We start from the raw sequence: 17,434 nt of genomic DNA on the forward strand, positions 1-17,434 counted from the left end.
TAAACAAGACGAACGCTCTTCTTTTCCGTCTCTCTTCTTCATCCCGTAATCTGGAAAGGTGATCCTAGCAGCCGTCACCCCCACTGGGCCTATAACCTGATGTACAGATAAAACCCGAGGCCTAGGGAGCTGTCACTCCTCAGTTGATGTGTCAACGACTGTGCTACCTCGTAAAGTGCACATGCATGACTGAGGTTGAATGGGTCTCATTTTATTGCATTCACCCCTCTGCCTGTGAAGCATTTGTGCAAGAAAATGGGGCTGCTGATTGAAGGGAAAACAGGCCTTTGAGAAATGGGAAATGACAATGTTATTACCTGCTAATGTTTTTTGTTCATGCTGTGTATCATTTTTTAATATATACCTGTTATCCCCTTCCCCCAACCATCCATTTTGGGTTATTTAGACCAAAATACTGAATTTTGCTCTACAAGGGCCCAATATCCACTTACAAGGACATTATACTGCTACTGTTCTATCAAAATTTTAAACGGATATACTCATATGTGGCTCTTATTTTTCTTAAAAACAAAAATAAGGTAAAAAAAAAATCTGGTAATTTTTTGTTTTTACATTCATTGGGCCCCAATATGCCCAAATATCAAAGAGAAATTAAAAATGCATGCAGTGGAAGAGTTCGGGTCTTAGGAGGTTAAAACTAAAATGAACCCCTTTAGATAGCCCTCAGTTTCCCACAAGCATCTTACTCCCGACAAGTGACTGTGTGCAGTCTTTCCCCATCACTTACGCTCTGCTCAGCACTGGTGGGCTCCAGCCTCTCTGCTCTATCCCTCTGACAGCCAGCAATGCCATGTTTTGGAAAGAGTTTCTTATGATAAATACCATTCCAGGTTTTGTGTGGTACATGAAAGGTCATGTTGTCTTTGTTGGCTTGACACTCGCCCACAGTCTCCTGTAAACAGAATTGAGATGTCTGTGTGAGGCAGCAGGTGGACCAATATGTCACTGAGTTTGTGGCTATCGCTCTTTATCCCTCACTCACACACATACACATGGAAATCTGCTGTGTAAACAGCTTACTGTACAGTGCAGAAGCCTCCAGTTTGCATTGGAAAATATGATTTTATACATGTGGCCTTTGCACTTTTTTCCCAGCAGGATTTTTTCTTTTCTGTGATTTAACAGCTTTCATGTTATGTGGATTTAAACACAACTATGCATCAGAGTTTTATTTGACCCTTGCAGGTTTTCACTCAAACCATATGTCTTCAGCTGGCATTTGTATCACATTGTTAGACTTATCCAAACACAGTTGAGTGTGTGTGTCTGTGATTTTGTAGCCGGCCACAGTGGAATCCTTCCCTGGCTGTTAGTAGCAGCCCTGCTTGTATGTTTATACTCCCCTGCTGACCCCGTGACCCAGAGGTCAAGATACCCACTAAAGCAGGCAGTGGGTTCACAGACACATTTGGATGAACCGTGTCTGTCACGAATGTTGGTGGGAGCATGTGAGGTGCTGGCATGTCGATGTGTACTAACACCCTTCCAATAAATAAATGTGGGAGGTGAAGTCTGTCTCATCACTGGTGGGCACCTGAGTTAGTGCTGTTATCATTTTTTTGCCATCTTTGCTTTATCAGTCTGAGATGATGCAGAGCTAGATTAAGGAGAAAGGCAGATAAAAGCATCATTTAAACTCTATATTTATTTGCAATGTACAAAAATGTAAGTATTAAAACTGCATTTTTGTTGCATTTTTTTTAGATGAATGCTCATTCTGAATTTTAAGCTAGCAACATTTGTCATTATGCAGTTTTAGTGGATAAATCAATCAATAAATAGGTTTATCCTCTGTATGACAGCATATGTAGCTTCAAAGCATGAATAGATCGTACAGCATTAATGGTGCTTTCGCAGAAAGTTTCAAGCTCATTTTTGGTTTCGATCCAGGAAAGAACTGTAAAGTGTTACACAGACTGACCTGTATCCATGAGGGCTTATTGTTTTACTCTCATTTTATGATGTTTTGGAATGAAATCTCTCATTTGTATTTTACGACGGGTCTGCATTCAAACCCCCACTCTCAGTGCTCCAGGTTGTGTAATGTGTTCAGCAGATGTAGGAAAGAGAATCAGGACTTCATGGACGCTTCAGACGTACCTGTCAGACTGATCTACTGTTTTGCTCTTCGCAAAACTTCTCACCCTGCGTCACAGAGCTGCCTGACCTAAAGTTTCACGAAATGACGGGGGACACCGTATCGCCACAGTTCTGATTTATGGTGGATGCAGGTGTTAAAGAACAAATATGTTGTGAGAGACGGACGTTTTTTGAGTGATTCATGACAACCGGGTTAGGATAAATGAAATGATCTGTCTGTTCACAGCACTGTGCGCACATGGGACCTCAATTCAGAGAAGAAGCACAAGTCTGTGTTCAAGCCTCGCTCCTTCCAGGGTAAGAAGGTCATCCCCACATGCTGCACCTACAGCCGCGACGGGAAGCTCATCGCAGCGGGCTGCCAAGATGGCACTATCCAGATCTGGGACAGAAACCTCAGTGTGAGTTTTAAAACACAAACGCATGCCAGCCGCCGGCAATGTGCAGTGGATTGTAAACATTGGATGTCTGTTTTCTTATGGGCTCAAGTACAGAGTCATGAGACTCAGGTCACAGGCCAGAGAGGTCAGAGGTCGGCAAATCGCTAAGCCCAAAGAATTTAAAATGCTTTTGTCTAAACTGGAAGTAGCCCAGTCTGAAGTATTGATGTGATCAAATATTTGATCTGATGTTGATACTGGGGGAAAGCCAGCACATGTTATGACCCCCCTAGAGCCTCTCCCCTAGAATGGCTTGAAAGAGCTACTTATGTAACAGAATTAACTGATGGTTAATGATTGAGGTGAGTTACATGAAAGTTGCTGGGAGGCCCAATCACAATTTCCCCCTGCACATTTTCCATTTAATTAGGTAATTAGGAAATTAAGTGATCAAAGTGTACATTCCTTTCCTCAAGATTCACATCGTTGAGGTAATAGTTGATCTTGGCTTCTGGCAAGCAGTGCACTCACTTATTTGGCTCTTTTCATTTGAGTTATTTGACAAATCAACACTGTTGATAAAAATGACTTCCATTCAGGGTTGAGAAAGCATGACGTCCATCAGATCTTTTGGGTGACTCGAAAGTTTTTTTCACTGATTCTTACTCCGTAACACATTCTTCAATGTCTTACTAATTTGCTTCATCTTTTCTCCTTCATGACTGTCGCAGTGATGTGATGTCATTGCCTGGGCTCCAAATGCTGCTGTTTCCTGTTTATTGGCGACAAGGCATATCTGACAGTTTATTGTTCTTCTCATTAGTCACACAAAACATTTACCCCCATGAATGGATGGCAAGATGAGAAAGGGAAAAAGAGTTTAGTGGACCTACAGCAATCAATTTAGCAGGCATCATTGCATTCTGGGAGATTATAGGCTGATATTTTGTCATCAGAGAGTCCTTAAACGCTGAAAACGTAGATTTTAGGATTGAACATAAAATTGAATAAGGATTATTCATTATGCTTCTATTAAACATATACACTGCTTAATAGAAGCCAGTTTAAGGACAGTTTTTGACTATTTGTCAGTATAAGTCTAATTTTAACTATCTGAAGAATAATAAGTTATTTTTCAGTACATTTGTTCTCTAATTCTTTTTGTTCCACTTCATATCCTTTCATCTGTTCAGCTCTATCTGTGGTCAGGGGTGAATGCTTTTGTTATTTTGTGTGAGAACAGAAATAGTAATAGTAAGCTGTAGTGAGTGAGTTGGAACAGACTCATTGGGCATAAAAGCTTATCCAGATTAGGGAAATGGGAAGTAGTCGTCATGTTAATTAATCCAACAACCGGCTTCATAATCAAATACAGTGTAGTTTGTATGATTTTTTTTTTTGTGTGTGGCTCTAACGGCTTTCCTATTGTAAGTCTTTGCTTCTATGAACCCCACTTTATATAGACTCCCTTCTCTGCTCCAGTCACCCATCATCCCACCCCTGTGCTGCTCACAGCAGCATGCTTTTTGCAATTGGGTTAAAGCTCTCAAAATTTATTACCCCTCCTTCTCCAAGCTAAATATTTACCCTGCGTCCCATAGCAGCTTACAATAGTCATGGCTGTTTCCTGACCACTGGAGCCTGTCCTCTCTGAATGGCTCAAGAATTTAGTTGGTGCCCTCTGCCCTAATCAGCAACCTGTGCTGCTGACTCGAATTTAGCCACAAGCCTAAAAAGGAGTTGACCTCCCGATGCTTTTATTGCTGCTCCCTCCCCCCGCTTTTAAATGAGGCCTATCTGCTGTTGTATTGCCACTATTACTCATGGCAAGAATATGCAGGCAGATCAATCATGATCAATCTCATACATGACCTTGATCTATGGCTCAGTCTGAAGAGAAGCTATTGAGAGTGACACATCGCGCTCTTGAACCCCGACATGAGTTGATTGATCCTGCGATGGGAGTCAAGTAGGTCTCGTTCGGTGCACTGCCACAGAGGGTGATTGCATGTTCATTCCCTGACCAAAGGGGTCGGTGCCAGGATTGCAAGACTGCATTTAAATGGTTGCCAGGTAATGTGCACTTTGTGATACTGGGTGCATTGATGGTCCAGGTTTTTTGCTCCAAAACATTACCACAGAGACCTGAGGAATGTTATGGCGTCATAGGTGAACTTACATGCTTCCAGACTTCAAAGTGGGACCCCAAAAGAGGTGGTTTTGAAAAACTACACAGTGCAGAGTATTACGGTTAGGTGGTGAATCAGATATGCAAGCAAAAAGAAAAAAAATCTGCCACACTTTCAAGCTTTTGAATAAGAGCAATCAGTAAGTGTTAAGCTGGTCCTGCTGTGTCTTACTTTGATCTTATATTACTCTTGATATAAAAGTAATTAAGAGTCCAGACTCAATTTCATTCCATTAATCACTCTTATAACACTGCTTTTTCTGTCTAGAAGTGGATTTCGGTTTGGTAAGTGTAGGAGTTGAACATAGCTGAAATTAGTTTTCCACTTGATCTGAAATAGAGATATTAATTGAAAAGAAAGATATTCAGAGGTAGTTCATTATTGACTTCATTATTACATGTGTGAGAACATTGACTTACTTAATGATTAGTAAGTCAAGGTTTTTGTCTTGCCAGAGACATCAAATATACCGATGAGATCCTCAAACTAGGAAAAGACCTTTAAAAATTCATAGCATAGATCAGGTTTTTGTTTGGGAAGTTAAACAAGCAGCATTAATCTTGACAACAGATTTTGAGGTTGTTTTAGTCATAGTTTGTTTTTTTATTAAAATGCCATTTAGTTTTATTCATAATTTAAGCATCTGAATTGTTTCATTTTATTAGACTAAATGTCATAAGATTACAGTAGACTAAATCTAAAGTTGATTCAGTTGACCAAAATATAGAGTGTAAACTTTTTTTTTTTTTTACCTGTGAGACCTGCTTCGTGTGAAATGTGTCCCTATGTCCACCCGTCTCTTCCTCCAAAGCGTTAACATTTTGCTGAGTTTTCATTAGAAACAAGGAGTACAGTAAATAGTTGTACCGTTTCCTGGGGACAGATTAAATGTGCTCATCTAACCTTACCATAGAAGGACATCACTTCTGATTGGATCACTTCCAAATGCGTCCCACCTTTCTACACAATTTAATTAGTTTCGATTGGATCTCGTCTCTCCAGCATGCCTCTCGTTTTTGCTCGTTGATGAAAGTGTTAACACCTTTCATCAGCTTTTTTTAACTTGTGCATTAGCTTTTGTTTAGTTATCGTCTTGCTTTCACCAGGAAAAAAAATTGTCATTAATAAAACTGTGATGAAAAGTATTGGTCAACGAAATTAGCACTGATTACAAGGGAAGCTATTAAAATGCCACTGAATAGCTTACTGCCATGAACCTCTCAGTGCAGGGTCCTCTAGAAGTTTGATTAACGCACCTTCAGAACATAGTATTTTCACTGTAAAGTAGTAAATCCAGTGGGTGCTCAAAGATAAATTAGGAAAGGCGATCAGAACCTCTTAAAGTCAACTCATGTTTCTAAATGATCTAGGATTTGACAACACGTGAGAGCATCTAAAAATGAATAAATCCACCAAGCACTCTAGAGACATCATAATCATAAACATTTATGACATCTTAGTCATATCTTAGTCCCGTCATTTTGACTTGCTCATTGTTTTTCTCATTGCCACACACTTTGATTCTCTGTCTGACTATGCTGTATATGGGACTTCTCATAGGCGGTGTATCGACGATTAGACATGTCTGAAAAGTGAAACCACTGTGGTAGCGCCTTAAACCTGCATTCTTTCTAATACCCAGCAGGAGGCAACTCTTCTAACTGAAAAAAAGAAATCCCCATTATAGAGAAGCCTATAGCTTATTTTGTTCTCTGAATTTATGACCCTAGTGTCACTCGCTTTTAGATTACTGTCAGATCCACCCGTTGCTCATCACGTAAGTTTTCAAAACATCAAGACTATCTCTGTCTTATACATACAGTCTAGGTCCACTAAAAGATGTTAGAGAAGTGGAAAGCAATGCCAACGCTTTCATTGTTGTGTCCTTTTTTGACCTTGAAGGGACTTGGAAGAAAAGAGAAGCATGTGCAAAATATTCCTGCCATCTATAGCCTTTTGTAACTGAGACATAGAGGAATACAGTTACTTTACCATAGCGAACATTTGGATTATCTAGAACCTCTTCGCCACCACCACTTGTTGATTTCCATGAAAGATCAGAGCAGCTGTTAGGACTGTGGTTTGGCCACTCGATCCTCAGGGAGTAACAGAGGTCAGAATGAGATGTGAAACTAACTGAACACTGTTCATCAAGTCTTTCAGGTGTGCTGTTGTAAAAGTATGAAAGGAGCTGAGATAAAGAGCCCTGCAGTATTTATGTAATGCTCTGATAGCGTGATTTGGAACAGTTGGCGCTGCGGTAGATTGTTATCATAGTCTGCTCAGGATGAAACCCAATGCTGTGTTCCTTCAGCTATGTATCAGCTCGTGCTGCCGAATGTGTGCGCGCATACGTGCATGCATATATGGAAGACTTTCATAATTTACTGGATGCTGTTTATAAAAATACGCACATTAGCTTTCTGAAAAAAATCTTAATCATTTAGCTTCGTGCCTGCTGGCTGGAGAAGAGGCTACAGCTTACAGAGGATGTCACAAGGCACGAGTGAAGTTTCAAACAGTGTACGAGAATCTGGTTTCACAGGCCGGCTGTGTAGATTAGCACAGGAAGCAAACGCAATGGCATCTGCTAATGCCAGCCAACATCAGGACAGTAAATAAATACTCAAGCTTTCACAACAGCAGTATATGATCTAGAAATAGCTGACGGGGGTGTATGTTTGCAGTATGCATCTAGAACAACCACAAACTACGTATTAAAGGTGCTGCTTTCCCCCAGTTTCTGTATAAACTATTTATGAAAAAAAAAACCTCTGTCTTATATTTACACCCATTTAGCATCTTTTTCTCAGTTTTTTCCTTTTCATTTTTTGATAATTTACTCCAGATTCAGGCAAGGGTTTTCCTATCTGCTGTCTGGTTGTTTGTTTGGATGACAAAAGGAAGTGCTGAAACGTATTTTCAGTTCAAAGAAAACACACAGACAAAAGTATAATGTAACAAAAGGACATGAAAGGGGTCAAAACACAGCATGTGCTTACAGCAGATGGTGTTCATCTTAGAAAGAAAGATGTCAGATGAAAAGATGAAAGAAAAACCACATCGCGGAGTGATTCATCACAGGTTGAACAAGTACTCATAACTTTTCTTATTAGTCGAGCTGACGAAAACTGCGGCTGTGCATTTTGAGGTCACGGAACAGGTTGATTCAGATGGGAAAAAAGCACATCTGTGCAGTTCTTTCGTGGAGTTATGTAAAGAAGATTTCATCACCTTCCCCTCGCTGAATATTTATGTTGTAATATTTACATGTTTGATGCCATTTGTTCTCACCCTGAGACTGCACCGCTTATGCACATTTTCCTGCAAACCCCTAAAAGGAGCCTCAGTTCATATCTGCTCCGCTGGCTAATTTCATGGTGTGCAACTGAGCAACATGCTAAGACAAGATAATTACAAGAAAACGGTTCATGAGCAAAAGCCTCCTGTTCACAGTGTCCTGACTCCACCCAGTTGGTGGTTACCATCCATAGAATGGGTGCAGAGTTACATGAATGCATGTTTGGATACGCCCCTATTGCCCATTTGCAAAGCTCAGTAGTCACAATGGTCATTGCAAGTGATTGCAGGATTAAAATGGGGTCTTCCAAGGGCTACGCATATTATATGTTATGTTTTATCTGCTACTTATTAGCACTGAAATAGCTTGCATAAGATTAAAAAAAATCCAGTTTCTGTATTAAATTGACCTCTTGGCTTCGCACTTTCCACCAAGTCAATTTTGGTGCAGTAAAAAATGAATAGGCAGATATTTGTAAGATAATTGTGGAGAAAAATGGAAATAAGTCAGAGGCAATCTATGAGTAAAATGATGATGGGGAGCAGAAAATTATTCCAGGAGAGACTACAGAGACTAAATGGCCGAGGCCTGAAGAAGTGTAATCCACGTTATCTACAGTCCAAGGTAACAGTGTTATCTGTCTCGTGCAAGTTAATAACTTCCCTCCACTTACTTTGGAAGTGAAGTATGGCCTCGTTTCCTTCTGTTATCGCCAGGGTACATCACTCATTCACCTCACGCTCCACTCTCTCCTGCAGTTTTTGCCAGCTTTTCTCTATATTTCTGCCTTATCTGTCTTCCACACTGTGTGCTTCAAATTCCTTATCCGTCTCTTTTTTTTGGTCTAAAGCCTGCGTTTCTGCAATTCTCTTTCCACTGATTTATTTGCATTCCGTTTGGGATTAATGAAAGTGGAGCTATATAAACCAAGGTTATGTTTGTTTGAGTGTTAGCAAGCCTACTTCCCAGACTGTTGCTTCATCAGCGCCTATTAATGATCGATCTTTGAAATCTGACTGTTCTCAGGTAAAAGGCGCTGGGAAGTAAACGGGAGGAAGCAGAGAGAAGGGATGGTTACTAGGGGCAAGCATTCTGGATATCCCCATGAGCTCTTGGATTGCCTAGTTGATTGATTTGGAAAATTATTAGATGAATCAGCAATGGGAAAAAAAACATCTCTAGACGAAAATCTACAATTCTGTTAATCTCTTGCTCTTTTTGCACTCAGGAAGTGCAAGAAATGGTACAGGCGTGTTGGGAACCACTATTTATACAGGGTAGACGTTTGAATTGGCTGGGAATCGTCAGGAATAATCGTTTAAATCTTATTATCTGTCTTTACCCTGCAGACTACAAAGATAAGTCCATTCACTCTGTCTTTTCTCACCTCTATACCATGACCTTGAATGAAATGCCATTTAGCCTTCTTAGCTTTCACTGATACATGCTAGTCATCACAGCCAAGATGAGTAGGATCACGTTCTCATTCTGTATATAGCAACATCCCAAGGAAATGTTCACAAGGGCAGAACTTTACTCACAATTTAGTGAAAACGCTGCCTCAAGGTTGTAATTTGCGATGTGCAATTTACCCCTATGTTTTCATTGCAGCTGCTTTTGCCCTGTAGCCTGTTGGGATGCAACTGTACCAGCTCTGTTTTAGAATTGCACATACCCATTTAGCAAAATAACAGTTATTTTCAAAAGTCAACTAATATGCTGATTCAGTAAAAACAAAAATCAAACCCAAAAAAAGTATTCAGTTTACATTCACACGGGACAAAAGAAATCTTCACATTTGAGCATAAAGTACAGTTTCTAAATTCCTGCCAAATAAAAATGATTGACATTTTTCTGTCTTAAACTGGAAAATTATATGACAGGAGGCAGAGGCTATCCCTGTTGCCTCACAGCAAGAAGGTCCTGGGTTTGACTCCAGTCTGAAGTGGACTTTCCCGTGTGGATCTCTTTATGTCTCTGTGGGTTTTCTCCCACAGTCCAAAGACATACATGGGATTAGGTTAATTGATGAGTCTAAACTGACCGCAGGTGTGAACATGGGTGTGATTGGTTGCCTGTCTGTGTGTGACAGATTGACAACCTGTCCAGGGTGTACCCGGCTTCTTACCCAATGGAAAATTATGACTGAATAACAGTTATTATGCTAGTCAGCACTGAGGTATTTAATGATAATGGGTAAAATCGAGGGTAATTACGCTTAAGTTAGAACTATGATAATAAACTTTTTCATTTTAAATGCTTAGTCTTATGCCAACCAGTTACTGGAATCAGCTGTGCATATGTAGACCTTGTTTTCCATTAGCTTGAAACTATAACTGTGTGTCATGAGCATTTCATGGAAGTGTGTAATCACTGGCGGTGGCAGAGATGAAGCAGGCTGATCATCCCAGTCTCTTACTGACTAGGATGAGGTGGAGTTGAGGCGGGATGCACAAAGGGCAGAATGACATAAGCGCAATGGCATTTAAAGCACATGTAACAGAGTCTGATTGGCTCGCAGAAGGCAGGCAAGAAAATGATTGGGCCAAAGTGATGACTGCAGAGCTGAGATTGATATAAACAGTTGATTAGCCCGAGCACCCAGGAATACTGGAACCAAACTGAACATAGATCTCTCTTACTGAACATAAGCTTCTTAAAATGATAAGGATTTAAAAAAAAATATTATGGCAAAGCATCAACGTGTAAGTAGAAATTAAGGGCTCAGAAACAGAACCTTGTGAAAATCCATATATTAGTGGCACCAGTTCAGTTCAGTTCAGTTTCAGTTTTATTTGTCATATGCAAGTTAGCACAGGGTCAACATTGCAATGAAATGTGTTTGACGAGCAGCAGTCACTCAGCAGCACCAGAGCCCATTAATATTTCACAATTTCTGTGCCAAATTATTTCCTCAAATAATAATAATTAAAAATTGAACAGAACATATATTATTAAATTAATACTTAATAGCCACACTTTGAAGAGTATGAAAAATAATCTTGTCCACTCCACTAGCTGCTACTGTCATCTATGCTTGTTGCACATGTTGTCGAGAAGTGGAATTGTTGATATTGTGCATTGCTAGTTGTTGTTACTGGGTGCCGATTGTGGCAAACCACTCATTCAAAGATGGCTAATATACCAAAGAGTGACCCCTGGCAGTGATAGTGTGTCTTTCGCCTGTTGCAGGCTACTAAACTGTGTGCAGTAAGAGTATTAGAATACCATTTCAGGTAGGAAAAAATCAAAATACCATCTGTCAGGCAGGGACTTAAAAACTTGCCAAGATAAATGTCTGTGGTCTTGCTGAAAAGAGTGGAGAGTGTGGTGTCTTGTTGGTATTTCATAGGCTCTAAGAGGGCTTTATAGTTAAATATATAATTTGGTGCTCATAGTGCAAATGGGAACCGTGTGTTGTTTGGAAAACACAGGGAATGAAAAGGTCTTTTTGTTACTACAGCAAGACTAAAATGTCTTGCTACTGAAGCAGAGCAGTGGCAGTTCCATGCAGTGGTTTATCAAGAGGTTGTAATAACTCTTTTTAACACTGATGATTAATATTGACCGAAAAAACGTTGTGTTTATGGAAAAACTACTTATCAAGACTTATCGCATTTTTTTTCTAGCTGTCGCTTTGTCTGTGATGTTTATGTGATAAATATTAACATGTTTAACATTTTTGTCCAGTTCTTTCTATTTGTGTCACTTGCAAAACAAACAGAAGCGAACTGGGATCTTTAGATAGGATCTGTATCATGCAGTTGTAATATACATCATTATGAAACCATAAACCTGCACCATGGCTTGTAGAAAGTGATGTCGCTAATGCGTCGCTTTCTCTTTTTCCGTCTTTCTAGGTTCATACAAAGTTCCACTGTCGGCAAGCCCACACCCCAGGATCGGACACCTCGTGCCTCAGCTTTTCTTATGATGGCACGATGCTTGCTTCACGTGGAGGTAAAAAAAACAGAACATTAAATAAAGTTTTTAAAAAAGCCTTACCCTTATCTGCCAAGCTTAACAGCCACAATTTGAAGTTCTGGTCATCAGTACCCAAGCTAAGAGGGTCTGTTTTAAGGTCAAAGATCACTGTTGGGAAGCAGTGGCTTTTCAGTCTGAGTATACAAATAAGCATGGATCATTAACAGCAACACCCTGCAGACTTAGCTTGGTATGTAATCTGGAGAAGAGATGTCTAGCACAAAGGTAAACTGGAATAACTCTGCATAGGAGACCTCCGCTTCACATTATTCTGTAATGTAAATGAAAAATAACTCATACAGCCTTGTTCTATGTTAAGGAGGATGCGCTGCACTATAGTAAAGTAAATAACCTTCAGGAAAGTTTTGTCTGTGGTGACTCACAATTTACAGTTTGCCTTTTGTCCCCAACTGTTATTTTTTTCCCCCCCTAGGCGATGACACTCTCAAGATGTGGGATATACGCAACTTCAGGAAGCCAGTGAATGGAGTTAGTGGTCTGACCAACTACTTTTCCATGTGAGAGTCTTAACTGTCATCTTAATTATAATCTGCCTGTTTGTTGCTGTAAGTGCTTACATATGCATTATTACCCAATAATGCATGTCTGTAACTTTCCCTGTTAGGACCGACTGCTGTTTTAGCCCAGATGACAAGCTTCTGGTGACGGGGACGTCGGTGAAGAAAGATGAAGGAAATGGGAAGCTTGTTTTCTTTGACCGCATTTCGTTTCAGAGGGTCTACGAAATAGATGTCACCAACGCAGTAAGTTCTGCCTCAAATCCCCAACAACCACAGCAACAAGATGTTTTCCAGCTCGTTGATGTGATATGTTAGTTACAAACAAAACGGTGACCTTGAACACATAACGAGCAGTGGAAAAGATGATGAATACACAATGACACATAATGAAATCAATATGACAGTCATTCCTTCTCAACATAAGTGGTTTGCGCTCAAGCAAAACTGAAGCATTTAAAATGTTTTGAAAACACAACAGCAGTAGTCTAAGGACTCATTTAAAGATCTGTTTAGCCCAATGCATTCCACTGCTTTTTTACGATTTCAGCTTGAAATGTGCGTTGCAGAATTTGAGCTAAACTCAATAAACAACTCTACAAAACTGCCTTAAATTATCATTTGAGCTAAAGAATGACTTTCTGCAGATAAAGAAATGTGGGTTTGGTTTTTTCTTTTTCTCTATCTAATAAGTAGCACAGTTGTCTGGCAGTGACTAGACATTTTCCTCTGTAAATCACTGTGTGTGAGCAGAATTCAACTGTAAACAAAGTATAATATAGCATCATTGAGGTAAGAAAAAAAATCAGAGCTCTATGAGCTGAGTTTTGAAGGAGAATAAAGGCAAGTTAAAGGTAAAAGTGGGGCAATGTGACCTTTCCTTACTGCAATATTCCCACAAACCTATTGGCAGGACAGCTATTGACACTTTTATGCGCACTGCCTTTGAGTTATATTTGAAATTTAATTATCTAAAAACACAATCCACACGTCCCATTCCCACATACAGAGTACTCTGTCAGACACATGAGCATGCTCTGTACTTTTACACTAATCCCGCTTTCTCAGAAATCCATTTGGTGTGGGCAACCAGCCATAGGTGCTGAAATGATTTGAAGAGGTGCTTTCGACAGTAGAAAGCACTTTTTTTGCTGCTTCCTGCTCCTCCGCCTATTTCTCTCAATCTTCAAACCCTTTTCAGAGATTTAATGGTGTCTATCTATAGACATAACATTGAGTCCTGACTGAAACTAATGCTTTCTAACTCAGTTTCCTCGGCTGAGGCATGCTCCTTCCACATAGGCCATTGAATGAACAAGAAGGAGAGGGGAAAGAGAAAAGACTGTGTGTGTGTGTGTGTGTGTGTGTGTGTGTGTGTGTGTGTGTGTGTGTGTGTGTGTGTGTGTGTGTGTGTGTGTGTGTGTGTGTGTGTGTGTGTGTGTGTGTGTGTGTGTGTGTGTGTCCTCCCTCCAACCCTGCCAGCCAGCTGCTGTTATCTTGCAAAACTTGGCACAGCATTCACACTAAGTGCACACCCCACTGCTCAGCTGCACTAACTGACGGGAGTGGAAAAATGGTCCGTTTTTTAATTAAACCTGAAATTAAACATTATTCATTCCTGTTTTATAATTGCAATTTAGCTGTCTTAAATAAAATGACTGAGTTTAAATCTAAGCTTTCAGGTGTCCATACACTTGGTAACTTTTGTCATATTGCCCATGCTGTCGACACAAAATGAATTCTCTGATTTCTCTGTTGGTTACAATGTTGCCAAAAAAGAACAGCTTGTTTTAACATCGTGGTACCCCCTCACTGTCAACTGATTGACACACCAATACCATGAAGTGTATGTACCAAGATACCTACCAAGTTTTTCGTTATTGTTTATGAAATTCAAAGCCACATTTCTTCTCTGCGTGAGTGGTCTTGCTTTTTTAAAAGTCTTCTGCTCTCTAAATAGCTAGGGCTTTTGATTGGTGACAGTTAGAAGACGACACTCCACAAACCTGACAGGACTAAACACTGACGCGTACACTTGACCTCTGAGTGTAATGATAATGCTGTCATTCAGAAACGGTGGCATTATTAATCTGCAAACACCATAATCCACATATTTTATGTGTAGTTCTCAGTCATTTAGACAAAGCAGTTAAAGTTGTCTTTTATTTAAGTATTTGAAAAGCCTCACAAACACTTACACACTTGTGGTTATAACATTTGCTCTCACTTTAACTATAGGTAGCATTAAAACAAAAGACCTCAGATTCTTTGGGTCAAAGAGTCTGTGCAGAACTTAACAGCCTCCTCCTCCTTTGCATCACTCTGTGGACGTTTGTCTTCTCTTTCCCTTTACTGAAGAGGGTAAACATTTGGAAGTGATTTTTCCATTGGCCTTTCACTTGCTCCACCATCTGCCATTCGAAGAACCTCTGGAACTGTCAGCTCAGTTTCACTTAAAGGATGGCAAAATACCTCTTCCTGTCTTTTGACACTGTGAGCCGTACAGAAATCCAGTAGATTTCCCACAAAATCCAGCCTAATGCGGCAGAAAAAAAGATTTTAGATTAAGGAATGATGCAGGCTGCAAGTCGTCTTGGCAGTGCTTTTATTTGTGTTAATTGTACTAAATTCCCAAAATTTACAACCCCATTTGCAAAATAGTTTGGACACACTGTGAAATGTAAATGAAAACAGAATGCAATGATACAATCCACCAAAGCCCTATTTTTAAACCAGATAATGGCAACATATCAAATAGTTGCCTAATTTTATTACACTTTTTATTTTTATACCAGCTGCATGTTTCAAAAAAGTCTTAAATAAAGCAAAATAAGAATGAAAGTTGTTTAATGCTAGAACAGCAAAACAGCATTCAGTTAAAAGGGGCTCTGTTTTTACAAGTAAAGAATTTTTCTGTGGGATGGTTTGAGTAGATTTCAATGGATGTCACATTAGAAACATGGCATGGCTTTTTAACAGAAGTCACGGCACGGGCTCGTGGGTGCTTATCATTGAAAAAAGTCTGTCACTGTCTCCACAAATGTGAGTTAAATTTCTACCACACAGACAAAAACCTTAAATGAACAAAAACCAGCAATCCTGTTGTCTTCTTTGGGTCTGACTACTTTGACTGATGTCTTTTCCCTCCAAAAGGAACTTAATCCTGATATGGATTCTGTCTCAATCTGATTTATTTGCTTTTATATGTCCTAAAACCTCTCAGTTTGTTGGCCCACAGGGACACAGAAATAAAGTAAGAAACAAAGAAATGTTTGTGTTTAAGAATCAGAACTTCTTCTAAAACATGATTTAAAAGCGTGGTTGGTTGCAGGAGGAATGATTTATAGACTGTCTAGCTTAGACCATTTTTTTCCTGTGTTGAGTTGATAAACTTCTTCACCCCACCTGCTGACCAACAACACAGCAGTTCAAGTATAAATCGGTCACCCACACCTGCTCGTATCAGTACGTTAATTCGATTTTCTAAAGTAATTTTGATGTGTGAATTTAGTTTTGTGCAGCAGATCAGTTATCTCCAGCATGCACTCGGTGAACCTGATGAATGTGCTATTTACTATGTTTACATCAGCCGTCAGCTCTCGGATGGCTCCAGAATTTAAGTGCAGTCTTTATAAAGTGGCGTACCAAGCAGGCGAGTGAAAGGAAGGGCCACCAATCATTTCTAACTAAACAGTCTACATAACCTCAGACCTGGATTCTGGGGTGCGCTCAGGAGCAGAGGCTGTTTCAGGCTTGTTTGGTAAATATTTCAGACACGCTTAAGCTTATCTTAGTCCATCAGATGGGTCAGAAACCAGGTGAGATCCTGTTTACTAAAAAAGCATCAAGCTTTGGCTGCATTTCAAATGGAGGCTGAACCCTGCAGCACTTATGCACTTTCTGTAAATCTGTGTGTGTGTGCATACTTCTGTGTGCCGATTGTCATTTTATCTATATATGCACATTTGATCCCAACTACATATGTGCACCATAAATCACAAATTTAATTCACGTTATTCACGCGGTATTGGCCATATATTATTGATACTCCACAAGCAGAATCACAATGGCAAAGTGCAGACCTCAAGGCCAGTAGTCCACTTTCCAATGATACCTGAGATTGTAAACACAATGATGATGATTGGTTGTGCTTCCATCCATCTATTTCCTGCAACTTAGCTGGACGCAACAGTCTAATGCTGCCATTCTACTAGTAAAAGCAGTGCTTGGTCACTGTGGCACAGCCAAAATTATTGTATCTGTGTGCTGTCTGTGACAACTTCGTGAAAATCGCAAATATGTCTGCTGCAACTCTGTCGTCTACATTCACATTAAACTGAAATCTACACTGGCTATTTGCATTCAAAGTCCAGCCAGAACCTCAGAGAGTACAATTGTAAATTCAGAAACTCCTCAATAAATGGTAATGTACTTGCAGTTTAATTGCAGAATGACATAGGCACCCGGTAACGTTTTTATATAGGAATATGACCAGAATACAACCAGTTGATTTTAGTCCCTTATTGGAAAGAGACTCATCACAGAGTTGTTGAGCTCATCAACGCAGACTACCCAAGGCTGCAATGTTCTGGCACTCTGTGTTTACAAGTTATGCAGATCTTCACCAGTTTGTCTGAAAGTGAGTGCCGTCAGTCCAAGTTGGACTGCATTTGCTTGGAGACAGGTTGCCTCCTATCAGGTGCCCTGTGCATTCACCTTGCAGTCCAAAGTGGTCACCCAAAGACTGAAGATGCTGCAACATCAAACTCTGGGCAAACACAGATTTTTTTTTGCCCTCTAGTCTAAAGAAGGTTGCTGTCTTATCTCTGCTTTAGTGTGAGTGAGCCATAAGCATAGATAATATAGACCTCAGTCTCCCTAGGCAACGTGGCTGGGGAGACTCTAGCAACTTAATGGTGACATTGAGGTGTTTCCAAGCTA

At 40.0% G+C, this 17,434-nt stretch overlaps 1 protein-coding gene across 1 annotated transcript in view; it reads left to right on the top strand.

The window, feature by feature from the left end:
* The window catches only part of wdr70 (WD repeat domain 70), a 42,666-nt gene that overhangs the window by 14,095 nt on the left and 11,137 nt on the right, over positions 1-17,434 (top strand). The window contains exons 10-13 of the mRNA XM_004538082.4: positions 2,348-2,522; positions 11,852-11,951; positions 12,409-12,493; positions 12,601-12,739. Coding sequence (XP_004538139.1) covers positions 2,348-2,522; positions 11,852-11,951; positions 12,409-12,493; positions 12,601-12,739 — 499 coding nt within the window. The remainder of the gene's footprint in view (positions 1-2,347; positions 2,523-11,851; positions 11,952-12,408; positions 12,494-12,600; positions 12,740-17,434) is intronic.

Source organism: Maylandia zebra, linkage group LG7, assembly GCF_041146795.1.
Source record: "Maylandia zebra isolate NMK-2024a linkage group LG7, Mzebra_GT3a, whole genome shotgun sequence".
Taxonomy (NCBI): Eukaryota; Metazoa; Chordata; class Actinopteri; order Cichliformes; family Cichlidae; genus Maylandia; species Maylandia zebra.